This window comes from Heterocephalus glaber, unplaced genomic scaffold (genome assembly GCF_053883595.1).
Source record: "Heterocephalus glaber isolate CG9 unplaced genomic scaffold, H.glaber_assembly_v1.0 deba00001744, whole genome shotgun sequence".
NCBI lineage: Eukaryota > Metazoa > Chordata > Mammalia > Rodentia > Bathyergidae > Heterocephalus > Heterocephalus glaber.
The window spans coordinates 1,541,229-1,561,205 of NW_028258450.1; the positions used below are offsets into that span (position 1 = coordinate 1,541,229).

The following is a 19,977-nucleotide window of genomic DNA, read 5'->3' on the forward strand; positions in this document are numbered from 1 at the left end:
AGGCTTACACAGGATTCTGGGATGTGTAGTCCAAAGGCTTTCTATGATCGCCGCACTTTTGCCAGCAAAGCGCGACTATGATCACTGCTCCACTGGGGAAAGAAGAAACTACAGTATAATCCAGTGCCTGCATGTTTGGTGGCATTCCTGCTACCAGAAAGAAAGAATAGGAAACTCGTTCCGCTGGAGGATTCTGGGAAACGCGACTCAGGCTGCGCGAGTGCGCGCGTGCACTAACGTCCTGTGGGGGGGGGGTGTTTGCGGTGCGGAACCTCGCGGAATCCTGGGAACTGTAGTTCCAGAGCGCCGTGAAGCCCGGACACTTCCGCTGTCCAGTGTTAAGCCCACGGCCTGTGTTTCTCTCAGGGAGGTAAGCGTCTTGGGAACCCCTCGACATCTTTTGACTTTTATGGCCTGCTGGTAGGATCAGCGAGACCCGCACTTTGGTCACTGCGGAAGAAGCTGCGGCCAAGGGCGGAGGGCGGCACTGCGGGATATTGAGCGCCTGTCTGGCATCCGCTCTCCCGAGCCCCAGCCTTTGGGGTCGTTTGCAGATTCCCCTACCTGGATCCGGCTGAGTTTGTGGATCTCGTCGGTTCCCCGCTGCCCAACCTGCTCTGCTTCACCTCCCTCCCGTCCTGTCGCGGGTAGCGGTGTGACATTGAGTGAGCATCTTTTTGTGCCTTGGTTTCCTCTCGAGTAAAAGGGGGTGTTACGGGTACCCACTCACCTTATACATGTATTTTCATACTCAGGGATAGAGTACAAGTAAAATGTTTAGAACAGTACGCGCGTGTGGCAAAGTGTTGGCTGTTAGTGTTAGTACTATTATAATAACCAGAAAAGAATTCTTTTCTGTGGAAGCTCCTCAAAGTACCACAGGCTCTTTTTGATACTGATGGGAAAGGAGGATGTTCCTTTACTACTACCTCTCCCCTCTTCTTTTTGCTTTTTTTTGCGGGGGGTACCGGGGATCGAACTCGGGACCTTGCGCTTGCGAGGCAGGCGTCGGAACCACTGAGCTAAATCCCAAGCTTCTTTTTGTTATTTTTAACAGGTTTTATTATATTGGCTGAAATACTTAATAAATTTATGAACCCTTTTGAGAATCTTCAATTTCCATCCCCTTTTTTAAAAAGTGTGCTGAAAAAGCAATGTTCTGGTCAGATACAAAACAGCATGCTTTAACTCCTCATATATCCCCAACTACTATCTGATGATAAAGGATTCTCAGAAAGCAGAAGGCTTTGATAAATTCATCAGATAGGATCGCTTCAGTTCCTATACTACTTCTGAAAAAAAAATTTAAAGAAAGAATGCATCTCTTACAGGTGGATTCTTGGGGTATCATCTGGATTTCCCAAGACTGCAGACAAGCTCATGGTATCCCCCAGCCTCCTTTCCTTTCCCTGCCCCTCCTTCAGAAAGAAGGCTGCAAAGAGGGAGGGGAATGAACCCTGGGCTCCTGGCATCAGATGCCATTATGGCAGAACTTAGCATTCTCCTTCCTTTTTTGTTCCCAGTGGGAGAAGATATTTTGTTCATTAGATGTTTGTGATATACAGATGTTCAGTTGTTGAATATTGGAGAAGATATGTCAGAGGAGTAACTGTTGTAATAGTTAAACATTGAGTGCTAAGTTGCCTTGTAAGGACTTTATGAAAAATAGCATATTTAACCTTCACAAAGCTGCCAGATTTGAGTACTGCTAGTGCTATTATTTTACAGAAAAGGAAATGAAAACAGAACAAGTTATTTATGTCCCAATTCTAGTAAGAACGGTGGAATTTGCATCTAGTGCTTGTGTTCTATGTTTCGATATTGTTGGTCACACAATTTGGAATCCCAAAATTGTAATTAGGAAATAAAATAGGAAAACCATCTATGTAAATATCTAACCAGTTATTTGGCATCAATTTGGAAATGGGGTTGGAATTTTATTAAGGATTTAAAAAAATGTTTTATTTGTATTTTGTGTAGAGGATTTTTGAAAGCATGATTAGTGAGTTTCAACTGTTCTGTAAAAATTTTAAAGTACTCTCATTTAACTTTATTTTAAGCAGGGCCAGGGATTTAGCTCAGTGGTTTCACCGCCTGCTGCACAAGCGCAAGGACCCGAGTTCGATCCCTGGTACCAAAAAAACAAAACAAAACAAAACTTTATTTTAAGCAATATTCTAATCTATAAATTTAATCAGAAAAATGAAGCTCTTGATGGGGATTTAGCTCAGTGGTGCTGTGCCTGCCTCGCAAACACAAGGTCCTGAGTTCGATCCCCAGTACTGAAAAAAAAAAATGAAGCTCTTTATAGAATTCTGGAAGTATAGAAATACGTAAAGAAAAACATTTAGAATTACCTATAACATTCAGATACAGTTACAGACACTCTTCATTTAACAACTGAATTGTGTTCCTGCAACTAGGTTGCTAAATGAGGAATTGTATATAGTATGTATATTACAATATTCAGAACAAAGACATGGTCAAAGGAAACTCCAACTTGATGACTTTGCTTTTATTTCCATAACTCTTACATGCAATGCTGTAATGTATGACAACATAAAACTACAGTACTGTACTGTACGGTACAACCAGAAAAAATTACAGTATAATATAAACAAGGTGTACTGTAAAAAAAAAAAAGTCTCTATATTGAGGCTCTACATTGAGGCTGTATGAACAAGATGTCCAGAATTGTTCAAAAAAAGAGACAGGTTGTAGGTCCAAATGGTGCACCTTGGTCCTAAGTCTGCTCAGTCGTTAAATAGGTAGGTCATTAAATGAGGACTATCTATATTAACATTTTCATGGATTTCTGTTAGCAGGTTTTTTTGGGGGGGATCGAACCCAGGACCTTGCACTTGCAAGGCAAGTGTAGTGCCATTGAGCTAAATCCCCGGCTCTGTTAGCAGTTTTTAATGTGTATTTGTCTATATGTTATGAAATTGTCACACTATGGATAGTGAGTTTTTGCTTCTTTACTATGGAAATTTGCAAACATACCCAATTTATAATACTACGTAATGAGCTCCTATGTAATAACTATTCTGTTAACCTTGCTAATATTGTTGCTTCAACCCCTACACACATATATTTTCCATTGAGTATTTTATAGCAAATGCAGGTGTTGAGTAAGTAGGACTTAAACATTGTCATAAGCCAAGGGCCGGGGATTTAGCTCAGTGGTTTTGCCACCTGCCGCACAAATGCAAGGACCCGAGTTCGATCCCCGGTACCAAAAAAAAAAAAATTGTCATAAGCCAGGTATGTGTTAGCACATGCCTGTAATCCCAGCATTTTGAAGGCTGAAGCAGGAGGATCTCAACCAAGTTTGAGCCCCATCTGGGCAATTTAGTGAATTAATGAGACCCTATCTCAAAAATAAGGATTGGGATGTACTTCAGTGAGAAGGAGTATGACAAAAAAAAACCCCACATAAATTGTGTATAAAGACTAAGGGAAGAGAGATTGTATTCATTTGGCAGGGCTGCCATAACAAAATACCACAGACTGAGTGGCTTGAGACAATGGAAATTTATTTTCTTATAGTTCTGGAGGCTGGAAGTTCAAGGTCAAGGTGTTAGGGACTTTGGTTTCATCTGAGGGCTTTCTCTTTTCTGTGCAAGAACTCCTGTGCTGCCCCTGTTATAATGAATCCACTTGTCAAAAATAGGCTTTTGATTGGTCGGGGATTTAGCTCAGTGGTTTTGCCGCCTGCTGTGCAAGCACAAGGACCAGCGTTCCATCCCCGGTACCAAAAAAAATTTTTAAAAAGGCTTTTGAAAGAAAAGTTTATTCCAGTAAATAGGGACTAAAATTAGGAGATTCTAGCCACTAGCAGGGAAAAATTTCATCTGTGGGTGGATGGGGTAACACCAGGAGAGGGATGTTAGCAACTGGGAAAGGAATTAGTCTTATGTAGGTATTGAAGGGGCTAAGGAATCTGGGGTGAAATGTTTATGACTTGGATGCCCAAGGACAGTCTGCTGAAGTGTGCAGACAATCGCCATGCCAGGGAGGTTGTATATTTCGTCTGGAGTCCATTTGTCCTACTTACTAAGAAGCTGCTGCTGTTTTCTAAAAGCAGCTTGTTTGCTTTGTCCTGTTGGCTTAGGCCAGGCCTGACAGTCCCTTTGTATGTTAACGTACTTACCTCTGTAAGGGCACTATCTCCAAATAAAGTCACATTCTGAGACACTGAGGGGTAGAACTTTAACACACAAATTTGGGAGGGTACACAATTTGGCCCATAACAGATGTTAAGAGTTAATAGCGACTTCTAAGGTTTTCACTCTTGTCAACTAGGAGAATACAGTATATTTATGTGAGAAAGCTAGAAAGAAATGGGAATTGGGGAAAAGAAGATGATTATTTTTTTGTTCCTTTAGAGTTGTGCTAGCTACTGACGTGTGACTTTGGTCTCTCTCTCTCATATCTTTCTTTTCCTTCTTTCCTTCTTTTCTTTTCTTCCCTTTGCTTTCTTTCTTTTATTTGCTTTCTTTCCTTTCCTTCTTTCACTTTCTTTTTCTTCTTTCCTTTCATCTCTCTTTTCTTCATTTGTTTTCTGTGTTTCATGGACTTCATCATATTCTCAGAGTGCCCCCAACAGGTTAACAAAGAGGAGTTATTCAATGAGTAATTTGATTCACGTAGCTGTCCAACAAGTAGCTGAGAATAAGGTGCTACAGCTTGGGCTTAGAGAACAAAACTGAAAGACTATGTCCCTTGTCTTTTATCTCGCTTATTTTGGGTGGTGACAGAATCCATCAACTTTTTTGGAGTATTCAAAAGTTGATGTACAATTGTAGATAGTATTGTCATGATTGAAACAAATTCCTTTAGAGACAAGTGAACATTAATGTTTGCTGCTTTATTACATGGAGATCAGGGAAATGGTAAGAACAGCTGACTTTTGTTGGGTGTCCCTTATGACTTGGAGAATTTCAGTTAACCCATTTATTTCTCATGACGATCTTATTCATGTTCTCATTTTAGAGAGGAAGAAACAGGCATAGACAACCTAATTAAATAAGTGATTTGGTAGTACATTCCAAAAGAAGCAGAGCCCAGATCATACCTCAGCACCTAAGTTGGAAACCCACCTTGAGAACAGTACCTGGATGGCCTTGGGGAAGTTACTTAACCTCTTGGTGCCTCAGTTTCCTTACCTATCAAGTAGGAATACGATCAGTATATCCCTCCTAAGGTTTCTGTGATTAAAAAGATATGATATATAAAATGCTTAGACTCATCCTGGGAATATAGTAAGTCCTCTGTGAAAACTGCTTAGGGAAAGATGGAAGTAACTTGGTTGTAAGTCTGATCCTGTGGTTCAGGAGACTTAAGGAGAGGTTAGGAGTAACAGATGTCAAATAGCCAGTAGAGAATAAAAAACAGTGAACACATAGGTAACTTTGGGGAGGGGGCACATCTAGAGAGGACAGGGGAACTCATGGTTAGGCCTTGGCACCCTGAGAGATTCAAAGATGTTAAGGCAGTGCTTGGATTCTCAGGCTCAGATGAATACCAGAGTTGGAGAACCATTGCCTAGTGGTTAAGGATGTAGGCACAAATGTCAGACTGCCTGGATTCACTGCCTGGTGCACTGTCCTTTCTGGACAATGAAATGGTGACCTGGCTGTGAGGAGGGGTATAACAATTCAGATGTCAGCATCTCTCCTCCGCAGATTCTGATTTAATTGGGTGTGGATAAGGCTTGAGAATTTTTCAGTTCCATTGAGTCTCATGTGCACCCAGGGTCTCATTGACCCCCAGTCATCCTAATTGATTAAAGCATGGAGTGAAAATCTTGACTTTCTGGTAAATCATGAACAAGTGACTTTTCTGTGCTTCAATTTCCTGATCTGTAAAACGGGCAGAATTGTCTTCTCAATCCTTAGGGTTGTTATGAAGATTGCCCAGTAGGTACTATGTCAGGACCTAACTACTGAAGAGGGTTTTTCATGAATGGTTTGGAGTTCCCTGTGAATAACATCAGGTGCTTAGGGTTGATCTTGGTCCTCTCTTAGGGGTGGTAGAAATGTTAGAGGTGGAAACCCAAAGTCATTACCCTGTCTGAAAAACTCTGGAGAGCTGTCTTTGACTGATGCGTCTCAAATTGTGATCCAGAGACCAACCACATCAGCATTAGCTGGGATGTTAGAAGTGTGGATTCTTAGCTGGGTGTGGCGGTGCCACCTGTGGAGTCTTTCATCAGCTTCTGCCCATCTGTAAGTGGTAGATTCATTCTGTCAGCTCTGCTGAGCAATGACTTTGTTATAAGCTCTGTTTTAGGTTTCTGGAAAGTAAATCCGAATAAGTGTTAATTACCAGACAGGTGGTTGACTTACTGGTTATCCCTTTTCCCTCAGAGGGGATGGAAGGATCTCTCTGCAAAACACTTTTACTAGAGATTTCTGGGCAAATATAGAATTAGAACCAAGTGAATCACAAATTCTCAAGAGGGATTTATTCTAAGATTGGGAAGAAAGCCATACTGGGTCTATTAGCCTTCTGTGACTATCATGGGATCAACTTATGAAAAAGTTTTATTTAGCTCACAGTTTTAGAGGTTCCAGTCCAAAATAAGTTGGCCTCCTAAATTTGAGTTTGTGGGAAGGCTGCACACAAGGGTGTGTAGCAGAGCAAACCTGCTCACCTCATGGCCAGAAAGCAAAAAAGATAGGAAGAAGGAAAGGGCCAGAATCCCACAATCCTCTTTGAGGCTGTGCTCAAAACGACCTAAAGATTTCCCCATAGGCCCCACCTCTTAAAGCCTCTCCTAGTGTTACTGCACTGGGGACCAAGCCTTTAACACATGGGGCTTTGGGGGCCATTCAGCATCTGAACTATAGCAGCATGCTTCCGTAGTAAGTTTCTTTTATCTGAAATAAGAGGACTTACTACTAATTAACTAATACTAATCTCTTTATCAGGACCTGTCCCCCACTGTAGGAACCAGCTTATGAGCTCAAACTTGACCATGGGGTGACTGGGATGAAAACTAAAGAGACACCAGGTTAAAATGTGGAAGGTCAGGGGCTCTTGTCTCTCTTTAACAGAGAGCCTCGAGTGACTGGTGCACCTTGGCATTATTCACTCAACATAGGCACAAGCAATTAGAGTTCCGAAGGATTCATCTGTCTCTCACTCCATGGTACTTGTCCAGGTAAACAACAGGGTTTCAGGTGTTTTTACTTTTCCTCGAAGCATGTCTGCATGCTTGCATGCCCTGTTCCTTCTTAGTGCTGAGGAGGCCAGTTAAGCTTCAGTCTTCCCATCTAGTCTCCCACACCCCACTGGCTTGTAGTACAAGGGATTGACATCCCCAGCCCTTGTTTTATTTTATTTTGAGACAGGATCTTGCTAAGTTGCCCAGGCTTGCCTCCAATTTGCAGTCCTCCTGCCTCAGCTTCCCACATAGCTGGGATTACAGGTGTGCACCACCAAACCCAGCTTATTTTACCTTCAGTTTCCATCCTGCCTAGAGTCAGAGGCAGATCCCACAAGGAGAATTTATATTAGGGCCACTGTGTAGGATGGGTGGGTTGTTCGCTGCGTAGTGGCCCTGAGTTGGGAGTTTCAGCAATATTGAATTCAGCCCCTGCTCTGCTCATCAGGCTGTGTGCTGTGTAGCTGAGGCCATCCTTCCTGTTTTCCGGATGCTTGCTTTTTTGTCCTCATCCTGGGGGTGTGGGAATGGGTGTCTCACTGTCTCTATAAGGGCAGTCATCCCATTGGAAGGGCTCTAACTCCTAATTCACTTATCTTCTGGAGTACCATCACATTAGGACTTTAACATTCCATCCCTAGCACTGAGGAACAGCAGCCCAATGGGTATGTGGGTAACTTTTATTGAATGTTTAATCTGTCAGGCACGGTTCCAAATGTTTTGTGTGTATTTAGTCACTTTGACCTTCCTGTGAGTTTAGTGTTACCATCATTATTCCCCGCTTACGGATGAGACATGGAGGCAAAAGAGCCATCATGTTGGAGATGCCAGTATCCTAATATTGGAGAGCTGGCTTTAGAGCCTATCTTGTTCACAATTCAGTCTCTTCTCCCTCAAGTAGATCCTATATCTTTAGAGTTCTCTTTTCTTTCCTGTGTCGGTCTTCTATCCCCAGCTCTCTTTCTGTGAGATCTTAAGCTCCCATCTGCTTATTTTTGCCCATAGAAACAACAGAGAGAGAAGATTCAGAATACTGGCTCTGGCATCAGAGCTGGATTCAGGGATTGCTCCTGCCGCTCAACCTCACCTGCTTAATGGGTGCGGCAGTTGTCGTTTTCAGTTGCTGAGAACTTCCTAAAATGTCAGGTACTTTGCCAAGGCTACTGCATAAATTTGTTCATTTCCTATAATATCCCTATGACGAACATTCTTTTTCTTTTCCTTTTGTAGCTGAGGATAGGCACACAGGTTTAGGTGGTTGGACCAAGGTCACAGGACTGGCTCAGCAGTAGCATAACAGGTATGTTTGAGGTACTGAAACAGTAAATGCCAAGAGCTTTACAGGGCTCCTAACAGGTACTTAGTGTTAAACATTAATTCTGTTATTTTTATTCTTGCAATGATTACCATAGCTTGTTATTTCACTGGCATACTGATTATCAAATGTATGGTTAAATATATAGTATAGAGACAAGGGTTTGGTTTTTTTGAGACACGAGTTTTTATGAAATTTTCTTTTATCTCTTTCATGTTGAAAAGCCTTGCAAGGTCTTACATCTTTGAAAACTCAGTCAACAACATAGTCAAATTCATAGAGACAGAATAGTTACCAGGATGGGGAGAGGATGGGGAGTTTATTGTACAAAGTTTCAGTTTTGGATGATGCAAAAATTCTGGAGCTGAACATTGGCTGTGGTTGCATAACAGTGTAATTGTACTTACTGAACCGTACACTTAATAATGCTTAAATGGTAAATTTGACATGGTGCATTTTACTACCTAAAAAGTCCCATTCGTCTACATGAGATGGTCAGAAAACACGGTGAATGTTAAAAAAATTCTTTAAAAAAAATTTATTACAGCAAAAGATAATGTCTTAACCCCCCCCCCCGTACTTATCCTTGTTTCAAACACACTTATCTTGCTCATTGTTCTTTTCACTTTCTGAAGTAGTTCTAGAAATCTCTTTCATGAGCATCTTTAGTTGCATGGGGTGCCTAGGTGTTCTGAATTGATTCAAAATGTTTGCCTTTTGTGGTCATTTTGACTTTGGAGAAGAGCCAGATACATGATTAAAATACAGTAGGCCTTTGACTTACGAACTTGATCAGTTCCTGAGGGAGGGTTGGTTGTAAGTCAATACAGCTGAGATCTGGATGTTTACCTGGGTACATGCTATAGATAACAAGAGGCAGATGAATCTTCCATTAACTAACCCAAACTGTTCATATGTCAGGCCGGTCATAACTTGAGGGTCTACTATAGAAGAGGACACTGTAGATTTTATAAGTCTGCCTTTCTGTTGGATGGCACTCTGCAGTAGCATTCACCATATTTTTTAATCACACCTCATAAAGACACTCACTAAAGAGGACTTCCAGAACTGCTTCAGAAAGTGTCAAGAACAATGGGATAAATGTGTTCAAAGCAAGGGGAAATATTTAGAGGGGAATTAATGGCAATTTTTTTACTGTAATAAATTTTTGAAATGTAAACATTCACTATATATTTTGATTATGCCTCATATGTGATCTTAAATATTACTAGACAGGTATCCATTAAGTATGACAAACTAAGAATAATGATATTTCAGAAGTTAAAGGTAATTTTTTAATTTTTTTGGTACCTGGGATCAAACTCGGGTCCTTGCGCTTGCGAGGCAGGCGGTGGAACCGCTGAGCTAAATCCCCGGCCCTAGTTAAAGGTAATTTTTGTATGACACAGCAGCAACCTCTAAAGGTTCTCTTGATAGAAATCACTTATGAAGACAGGTTTTTATGTTACTGAATGTTACCTCCTTTTCACCATTTAAGGAATAAGTTACCCTAAAAGTGCTCTTTGAGCTTTTTTTCCTTCTTTGAATTCTTAATCCTGAGATTGTTAATTCTCTTGTTAAGTCTCTCATTTTATGGATGAAAGAATTGACATATGGAGATAATAATTTGCGTAGGATTTCACAGCTAGTAAATAGCAGTGCCAAGAATATCGGCCTTTTGGCCAGAGTTTACGCTCTTAACCTGTGCTGTACTTTCCATTTCTGTCCCGCTTATGATCAGAATCACTCTGTGAGGCCCGTGAGGAGAACAAGCGTTAGGGGCACCCTGAGTGGTAGGGAGTCACTCGTTCCCAGGGGCTCTTAGCTGAAGGAGCAAGTGGAATCTCTGGAGTCCAGACTCTGCTCATCAAGTCACCCCAAAGGAGAGGTCGCCCTTTCACAGAAAGCAGCCATATAGGTTAGTGCCACCCTTGGCCAGACTCTTATGGCTCTTTTCTTCTTCCCCCGTTGTGCCTTCCTAGGACCCAGCCATTTCCCAGAAGGAGGAGGACAGAATGCCCAAGTTCAAGGTGAGTTGGGCTTACATTTCTAGGTTTTAAACTCTCATCTCCTTTCTCAGAGGTTACACACATCTTGTTTCTCTTTTCTGAGGAAACATTAAGGAGAACTGTAGGCATTTGAAAATCTCTGATGTAGTGTTTGCTACTTTTTTTTCATGTAGTTTATTGATTGTTTTATCATTTTATAATTTGATAAATAAGCATAAAATAGAAAAGTCAGTAATAGTGACTAAATACTCCCATTATCTCCTTTTTCTCTTATAAAACAATGATTATCTTTCCATATTCTTTCCCTCATATACTTTCATAACAGTATATTGGTAATCATAGTGTAGATAAAATTTTTTAATTATGCTTCTCCTAAGAAATGTTATATGCCTTACATCTTTTAATAACATCATATTTCCTTAAATTGATGTACTCTGGGCAGTGGGCAGTGTATGAGTGTGTGAAGGATAACTTTTCCTTATTCATGGACATTAAGGTAGTTCAGATATTTTACTGTGTTGAGGATCATGGTGGTAAAGTTTTCCTGCATACAAGATTTTCCCCCAAAAAAGGATTTGAAGTTTTCCTATCACTTGTTCCTAATGTTTTAGGAATACCAAATTGTATTTTTGATGTGGTGCTTTGGATAATTTGTATGTGGAATATACAAACACAGCACGTAGCATCATGATCTGATCAGAGAATATGTTATTAGATATTTTCATATAAGAAAGCTAGATTTTTATTTTCAGTGCCAAAAAATGAAATCCAGAGTCTACTCAAGTGCCACACTACTAAGCTACATCCCCATCCCTTTTTATTTTATAATTTTGAGACAAGGACTTATTCAGTTGTTCAGGCTGACTTTGAACTTGTATCCTCTGGCTCAGCCTCCCAAGTAGCTGGGATTACAAGATTACCACAAAGCCTGACCAAAAGCTAGGTTTCCCTAACCTATGCCCGAGTCATACTTTGGATGTGCTTACTAATCTATATTTTTTCATCATTATATTAATTTATTTTATCAAGTAATAATGTACTTGGCAAGTACATTTTTTTTGTACTGCATCTAGTCCTCAGGTCAACCTTAGGAGCCAGTACTTGTTTCATTTACACTACAAAAAGCAGGATTGTAGAATTTCAAAAAGATGCCAAAGTTAACACGGAAGACCAAAGAAGCAACTAATTTTTTAAAACTTCTAGGATTTTTACTTGGATAGACAGAGGGGCAAGAGAAATAAATTCTCTTAGGCTTGCTTTCCTGGTGGGTGCTGAGCTTGTGGTTGAGGGGTAGAAGATGCTGTGGATAATACTGCCCCTTCCTGCTTCGCTCTTGGTGGCCCCTTCTCTGTGATCCCTTCTCTTCATTTAGGGCCCCTGAATGTGCAGTGCTCCAGGGATCAATAGTTTCATATGAGAAGTTAAAACAATGCTTTAATCTTTTTTTTTTTTTGGTACCGGAGATCGAACTCGGGACCTTGCGCTTGCGAGGGAGGCGCTGGAACCACTGAGCTAAATCCTCGGCCCAATGCTTAAATCTTAATTGCAGTGATTTTTTTTTTTTTTTTTGGTACCAAGATTGAACTCAGGACCTTGCACTTGCAAGGCAGGCACGGTGCCATTGAGTCAAATCCCCGGGTCCAGTTGCAGTGATTCTTAATCATGGGTGATTTTACTTACCAGGCAACATCTGCCAACAGTTTTATTACCACACTTTGGGGGTGCCACTTGTGTGTAGTGGATAGACGTTAAGGTGCTGCCAAACATCCTGTAGTGTACCAGATAGCTCTGATAGCCAAGAAGTGTCTGGCCCAAAATGTCAGTAGTGCTGAAGATGAGATACACAGAGCTATACAAAAACAGTAGCAAATGTGAGTAAAAGTATTTGCTACCTATATGCTGAAAAGAAAAGCTGGGATTACAGGCATGCTTCATCATGCCCACCTGAAAAAAATCTTTAACATATTCCATAGTAAAGTTGACTCTGTTCTCTTAGCATCTGGAACTACTTCCTGCACATCCTTCCCACTGTTCTTAGTCCTATCCTTCTTTTAGTGGACTTTTCTTGCAAGATTAAGTGGAGTGTATTTTGTGTTGTAGGAGACAGTGACCTTCAAGGATGTGGCTGTGGTCTTCAGTGAGGAGGAGCTGGGGCTGCTGGACTCTGCCCAGAGGAAGCTGTACTGCGACGTGATGCTGGAGAACTTCAGGAACCTGCTTTCCGTGGGTGAGGCTGGGTGCTCTGGCTGATCATCTGCTCTCTGGTATCTCTGCATCCCTGGATGTGCAGGTCCTTGGACTTCTTGAAGTGGTTTCCAGTTTCTAATCATCATGAGATACACAGTTGGAATTTTTCTAGTCTCTCTCCCCTGGCAAATGTGTTTGTCATGTAAGCTGACAGCATGATTGCTATATATTTGTGTCTTTTCACAAATTATACTCATTTCTAATTAGTGGCTCATGGTACATATTTAGTGAATTTTACGACTTTTTTTTTTGTACCGGGCATCGAACTTGGGTCCTTGCACTAGCGAGGCAGGTGGCGGAACCACTGAGCTAAATCCCCAGCCCTACAACATTTTAATGAAATGAAATGGGGTAGAAAATATCAGAGCCCTGGACAACAACTGCAAAAACTATAGCTCTGTTGCCAGCAACAGTGTGAGAGACATTAGAGAAGACATGGTAAAAACAGATACTTTTTTCCAGTAATTTATAAATGTATGTATGTTTTGAGTTTTTCCTTTTTTTGTTGTTTTGGTTTTGGGTTTTTGCATAAAATACATTTCTTCCATTCAGTCGTGATCAGAAGTTTGGAAAACACTAGCTTTGATGTCCTGAAGATGATACAATGAGAATACATGCAATCCTTAGTAATTTGATCTCTGGTGTGTTTATTTTAAATATATATCCTCGGTTTTTCACAGGGCATCAGTTCATCACACCAGATATTTTACCCCAGTTAGAGAGAGATGAAAAGCTCTGGATGTTGAAGACGACAACCCGGAGAGGTGACACCTCAGGTGAGTGCCGAGTGAGTGACTGAGCCTGTCCTGCTCCTCCGTCACCCCCTAGCTTCATGCTGGTCTAGGTCAGGGCCTAGTCCATAGATACCTGTGGCCATCATCAGCTGTCCACCTAGATCGACCCCTTTGAATGTTGGATCAGGTCACTGCCCTACTCTAAACCTCCAGTGACTTCTCATTTAGTTTAGAGTAAAATCTGTGTGCTTAAAGTGGGTTACAATGTCCCATATGTCTCTGCTCCTGCTTCTTCCCTCAATGCTCTGTAAACACAGCTGTGATTTCCCCTTTGTCATTAGGTGCTACCCACACTGGCCTCTCTTCCAGGCCAAGCATGCTCCTACCTCATCACCTGTCATGTGACTGCTCTCTGGAAGGAGCAGCCTTTCATTCCATCATTATTTTCACTCCTCCCTTGCTTTGCTTGTGTCTCTTCTCAGGTGTAGCATCTTAAGAAAAGCTCCCCATGTCCACTCTGTTAGTTACGCTTTCTTCTTCACTTTTTTTCTTACCCTGTTTTATTTTACATCTAAACCCTGATCACCATTTACAATATTAACTTATATTTTTATTTATTTTCTCTCTCTCTCTCTCTTTTTTTTTTGTACTGAGGATTGACCCTGAGGCCTCCTGTATAGTAGGCAAGTACTGTAACTCTGAGTTACATTCTATCCTTTTAAAAAGTATTTTTATTTTGAGATAAGAGTTTCTCTGAGTTGCTCAGGCTGGCCTTGAACTTGTGAGCCTCTTACCTTAGTCTCCTGAGTAGCTGGAATTACAGATGTGCACCACTATACTTGCTTGTTTACATACTTATAGCACTACATTCCCACTTGAATGTGATCTCAGGAAAAGAAATTTTGGCTGCTTTGTTTGTTGCTCTATCCTCAATGTACAGAACTGCCCAAGGGCAGTTGTACTATAAGTATTTGTTGAATAAAGAAGTGAATGAGTTAATCATTGTACATGAACTTTTTTCCATTAGTTGTAGAGATACTTAAAGTTTGGTAAATAAAAATGTGTGATGAAAGCATAGTCTAGAACATCTTTTCCCTGGTATGTGTCTAGTTTTAATTTACTAGGTGCCTTTCGATATATGTAGGTATACATTAATATGCAGTAACTCACTGTCTTAGTCTGTTGCGGCTACTGTGACAAAATGCCATAGACTGAGGTGCTTGTAACAACAGAAAATTCTCAGTTTTGGAAGCTGGTAAGTCCAGTTCAAGTCACCAGCGGCTTTGATGTCTGGGTGAGCCTGTCTAGCTGAAGGTGACACCTTCTTGCTGTCTTCACTTGTATAAGGGGAAGCAGTGTCTCTCAGGCTTCTTTTATAGGCTGTAATCCTATTCCTGAGAGCTGCACCCTCATTGTCTAATTACCCCCTAATACCATCACCTTGGGGGTTTGGATTTCAGCCTAAGAATTTTGGAGGGATACACTTAGACCATAGCTTCCACATCTCACGAAAGCTTCGCTTTGCAGTTATAACTAAATTGGGTGTCATTTTCCCCTGTGGGTTTCCTGTATTCTTTAGTCATGATGCATATTCACTTAGGGAGAAACTACTTTTTAGAGTGGAGATTCTAAAAGCCACTTTTTAGGTTCTCTATAAAACAAAATACCTACCCTTTACCTACAGAAAGAGAACTTTTGGAACTTTCAGCTTTCAAGTTAATCTTTCCCCTCACAGATTTTCCTTGTTGTAGCCATTTACCTCTTCCAAAGAGACTTACAGAAAAGACTATTACCTATAATTTAGTCTTCTGTATTAAAAAATGTATCAAGCTGGTAATAGTGGTATATACTTATAATCCCAGCACTCTGGGAGGCTGAGGCAGGAGGATTGTGAATTTGAACCCAGTCTCTGAAACTTGGTGAGAGCCTGTCTCAAAATTAAAAATTTCTTTTACAAAAGGGCTGAGGATATAGCTCATTGTAGAGGCCCTGGGTTCAATACTCAGTACTGGGGGGAAATGCCAATATTATTATGTATAGCCATGTCTTTATTGCCTCAAAATCTAGCATTAAACAAGTTTTATAGATGATTCATAGTTATTAAAAAAGCACATGCTAAGGAAGGTAGAGCTTAGAGAGCTTTCCTTCATTCTAATAAGGACCTGATTAACATCATGTCATGGGTAACATAAACTGACTGGAACAAGGAAATTGCCCTCCTCAAAACTGACATATCACCAGGAGATGAAAAGATCACATCTAGAAGGGCTACTTGGAAAATATATATAGAAATGACAAACTATGTAGTCACAAATTTAAGGGAAACACACCTGTTATTTTTGCACGTGTATGTCATTACTATAACTTTTGTTTGAACAATTTAAATGCTTAAGGAATTGATACTTAACTATAGGCCATTGGCTTTTAGGCTTTTTTGAGTATATAGCTGATAAGAAATATGTTTTAGGATCTAGGGGTGTAGGTCAGCAGTAGGACATACACTTAGCATAAACAAGGCCCTGGATTCAATATCCAACATCACATACACAAATTTATAGGCAACATATTCATGTGTGTGTAGGTAATGTGTATGTATGCAAGCATTTTTGCGGTGATACCTTTACTCTTTACAAAGTATCTCTAATATTTTTCTATTTTGTCAGTACTTTCCATTGGCTACTAAATTTAAAGTCATTGAACCTCGGCCTTCAATTTGAAAAACACTGGTGTGGCCATATAGAGCAATCTACCTACTTCCATCAATTTTATATAATCTGCTTTAAGACATAGCATTATTCTTGTTACTCCTGGAGCTCTAAATATTGACTCTTACCTTTAAAATGAAGTATTTTACACATATATGGAAGGAGTACAAAAATTTCAGAAGCTGTCAATATCCTTGGAAGCCCCATGGCCACTTCCTGCCTTGTGATTTTTTTTTTTCCTTTGAATGATTCTTGCCATGGTTTTGTGATCAGCCTGATTTTCTCACCAGCAACATTCAGTTTGCTTAGCCCTTCAGTTTTATGATACTTTTCAACTTCTCAGCCAAAATGGTTTAAATCTCTTTCCTATTATGGATAACTCACTTGAAAAAAGCTTTTATTTTTGTAACTTGGGCTCAAACTCACAAAGAAGTCAAACTAGAATTCGTTTGTTCACTGAGCATATATTTATTGAACACTGTTAGGCAGTGCTCTGGGAATGGTGATAAAGTATGAACAGTACAAACCGTGTCTTCAGGGGTATTGCATTCATGTGGGGTAAGACATAAAACAGGATAGAGGGCGGCTGGGGATTTAGCTCAGTGGTTCCACCGTCTGCCTCTCAAGCGCAAGGTCCTGAGTTTAATCCCCTTTACCAAAATAAACCCCCACACACATACACAGGATAAAGGCATGTAGTATGTCAGAGGGCTTTGTGAGCTGTGTGAAAACAAAACAGTAAGGTAAATAGAGATTGCCAAGGGTATATAATAGATGGGGAGAATTTACTATTTGATATTGGGTGGGAAAAGAGGCCTTGCTGTTACAGTGTTCTTTGGAGACCTAAACAGAAGTACATAGCAAACCATATGGGAAATTGGTGGAATTGAGTTGCAAGGGGAACATTAACATTTTTTTTTCCAGTATTGATTTTGGAAATCTGTTCTGTTGCTTTATTTCTTCCTCAGAGTTCTTGATCTGTTATAGATTAACTTCCAGGTTTTCATTGTTTTCCTGTGAAGACTTTAATTGCCATCAAGTTTTAGAATAATGTGTTATTACTGGAAACCTTTTCCTTAGCTGTTATTGTGGAGGGTATTTCCTAGAAGGAGGTAAGCACCCTGCTTACACTCTGAACTTTAGGTATTTAGGGGATGAGGTATTTTCTTCCAAATATGTATCTTTCTAACCAGTCCATTGTCTCAGAGCTCTTAACATTGCAGTCAACTTCCAATGAAGTAGTCCAAGGCAAAGATTTTCAGCATTGTCTAAGGATAGCTGATAATCTGTAGGGATTTTACTAGACATTTTCAGCAGGGCCAGTTCATTCAGATGTCCATGCAGTAGGCAGAATTATGTGGAAGATGTTTGTCAAACAGTTGCTGCAGCAAAAGGAGACAAGGTTTTTAGTGAGGTGCAGCTTCTTGGTAGATTTTTTAGAAAATATTTTAGCCCAAATTTCCAACCTGTACCTCACTTATGAAACTTAGTGAGATTCTAAATTATTAGTCTCATTAATGTGTGGTCAGTGGAGCCTGGCAGACCACTCGTTGGTTTGTGGGAGCATATAAGTCAGGTAATACAATTCATGATGAAAAAGAAAAATGGAACCTTCTCCCTGGTTCAGTAAAACTTTAGTCTGGGGGTCTAAGAATATAACTGATATCTCTGAATACAGCATTCTCATGCCCTATCTCTGAATTCTCTTTATCCTTTTAGGAGACAAGAATCCAAATGAGATGGAGACTCTTCAAGAAGTAGGCTCAAGGTACCTGCCACATGAAGAGCCTTTCTGCTCACAAATGTTGCAACAAGTTACAAGGGAGTTAACCAGATGTCAAGAGACTATGGTGAATAATCAAGAAACTGGCTCTCAGTTGAAAAAACTAGATGATGTACCCTATGAAGATGAAGATTTCAATAAACACTTTAATCAGAGTTCACATCTTCAGGTTCACCACAGAGTCCATGGTGGTAAAAAATTTTACAAAGGGGAGGCATATAAGAAAGGTTCCGTTTGGGACTCTCATATTCAAGTTAACCAGAGAGCCCATGCAGGAGAAAAGCCCTACAAATGTGAAAAATGTGATAACACCTTCCGTCGCTTTTCAAGTCTTCAAGCCCATCAGAGAGTGCATAGTAGAGAGAAACCATACAAACCTGATTTATCATACAAGGGTTTCAGTCAAAGGTTACAATTTCACCACCATCAGAGACTCCTGACAGGAGGGAATCCATACAGATATGAGGAGTGTAGGAAGACTACTGGGAAAAGCTCACATTGCCAGGCTCCTCTGATAGTCAACCCAGGAGAGAAACCCTATAAATGTGAGGAGTGTGGGCTTGGCTTCAGTCAGATCTCATATCTTCAAGTTCATCAGAGGATCCACACTGGAAAGAAACCTTATAAATGTGAAGAGTGTGGAAAGGGCTTCAGTTGGCGTTCACGACTACAGGCCCATCAACGAATTCACACTGGGGAGAAACCATACAAATGTGATGCCTGTGGTAAGGGCTTTAGTTATAGCTCACACCTTAACATTCATTGTAGAATCCACACAGGAGAGAAACCCTACAAATGTGAGGAGTGTGGGAAAGGCTTCAGTGTAGGTTCACACCTTCAAGCCCATCAGATAAGCCACACTGGAGAGAAACCATACAAATGTGAGGAATGTGGGAAAGGCTTCTGTCGGGCCTCAAATCTTCTGGACCATCAGAGAGGCCACACAGGAGAGAAACCATACCAATGTGATGCTTGTGGGAAGGGCTTCAGCCGGAGCTCAGATTTTAACATTCATTTTAGAGTCCATACAGGAGAAAAACCCTATAAATGTGAGGAGTGTGGTAAGGGTTTCAGCCAGGCCTCAAATCTTCTAGCCCATCAGAGAGGCCACACTGGAGAAAAACCATACAAATGTGGTACATGTGGGAAAGGCTTCAGTCGGAGTTCGGATCTTAACGTTCATTTTAGAATCCACACGGGAGAGAAACCCTATAAATGTGAGAAGTGTGGTAAGGCCTTCAGTCAGTTCTCAAGTCTTCAAGTACATCAGAGAGTCCACACAGGAGAGAAACCGTATCAGTGTGTAGAGTGTGGGAAGGGCTTCAGTGTGGGGTCACAGCTTCAAGCCCATCAGAGGTGCCACACTGGAGAGAAACCATATCAATGTGAGGAGTGTGGCAAGGGCTTCTGTCGGGCCTCAAATTTTCTCGCTCATCGTGGAGTTCACACAGGAGAAAAACCATACCGATGTGATGTGTGTGGAAAGCGCTTCCGACAGAGATCCTATCTTCAAGCCCACCAGAGGGTCCACACTGGGGAGAAACCATACAAATGTGAGGAATGTGGGAAGGTCTTTAGTTGGAGCTCATACCTTCAGGCCCATCAGCGAGTTCACACTGGAGAAAAACCATACAAATGTGAAGAGTGTGGGAAGGGCTTCAGTTGGAGCTCAAGTCTTATAATTCATCAGCGAGTCCATGCTGATGATGAAAGTGACAAAGACTTCCTTTCATCAGAGCATTTATACAGGAAATAAACTATAAAATATTGTTTTAGTATTTCAAGTGGGTGCTTAAATACTCCAATGATGAGTGCTGTCATAGGAAACAAAAGATTTGTTTCATAAAGGGTCAGCATTTTAATTAAAGCTTGATATATTGCAGTAGTTGGGAGGTCATATAGCAGAGAAACTGTATAAAAATTTAGCTAAATGGATTTCATTCCAAACACACAGGTACACAGACAGGATGCTCAGGAAGGGTGACTCTGACCTGAAATTAACTAAAAATACCA

The 19,977-nt window shown here is 40.7% G+C and overlaps 1 protein-coding gene across 5 annotated transcripts; it reads left to right on the forward strand.

Moving 5' to 3' along the window:
- Positions 1-249: 249 nt before the first annotated feature.
- On the forward strand, positions 250-19,742 carry LOC101711431 (uncharacterized). Of its 5 annotated transcripts, XM_013068585.3 has the most exons (7): positions 308-370; positions 8,177-8,317; positions 8,402-8,471; positions 10,469-10,516; positions 12,596-12,722; positions 13,423-13,518; positions 17,901-19,742. In XM_013068585.3, the coding sequence occupies exons 4-7, from the start codon at positions 10,502-10,504 to the stop codon at positions 19,718-19,720; spliced, it is 2,058 nt and encodes a 685-aa protein (XP_012924039.1). In that variant the 5' UTR covers positions 308-370; positions 8,177-8,317; positions 8,402-8,471; positions 10,469-10,501; the 3' UTR covers positions 19,721-19,742. The 5 variants fall into 5 exon arrangements, with proteins under 5 accessions (XP_012924040.1, XP_012924038.1, XP_012924039.1 ...); XM_013068584.3 differs by lacking the exon at positions 8,177-8,317 and having other exon boundaries at positions 303-370; XM_087200491.1 differs by lacking the exons at positions 308-370; positions 8,177-8,317 and adding an exon at positions 377-665.
- Positions 19,743-19,977: the final 235 nt, after the last annotated feature.

What these genes read in the sequence shown, in the direction of transcription:
- LOC101711431 (XM_013068586.3), top strand. An exon ending in CAGGAACCTGCTTTCCGTGG is followed by an intron (nt 12,723 to 13,422) that starts GTGAGGCTGGGT and finishes GGTTTTTCACAG; the next exon opens with GGCATCAGTTCATCACACCA. An exon ending in CCGGAGAGGTGACACCTCAG is followed by an intron (nt 13,519 to 17,900) that starts GTGAGTGCCGAG and finishes TTATCCTTTTAG; the next exon opens with GAGACAAGAATCCAAATGAG.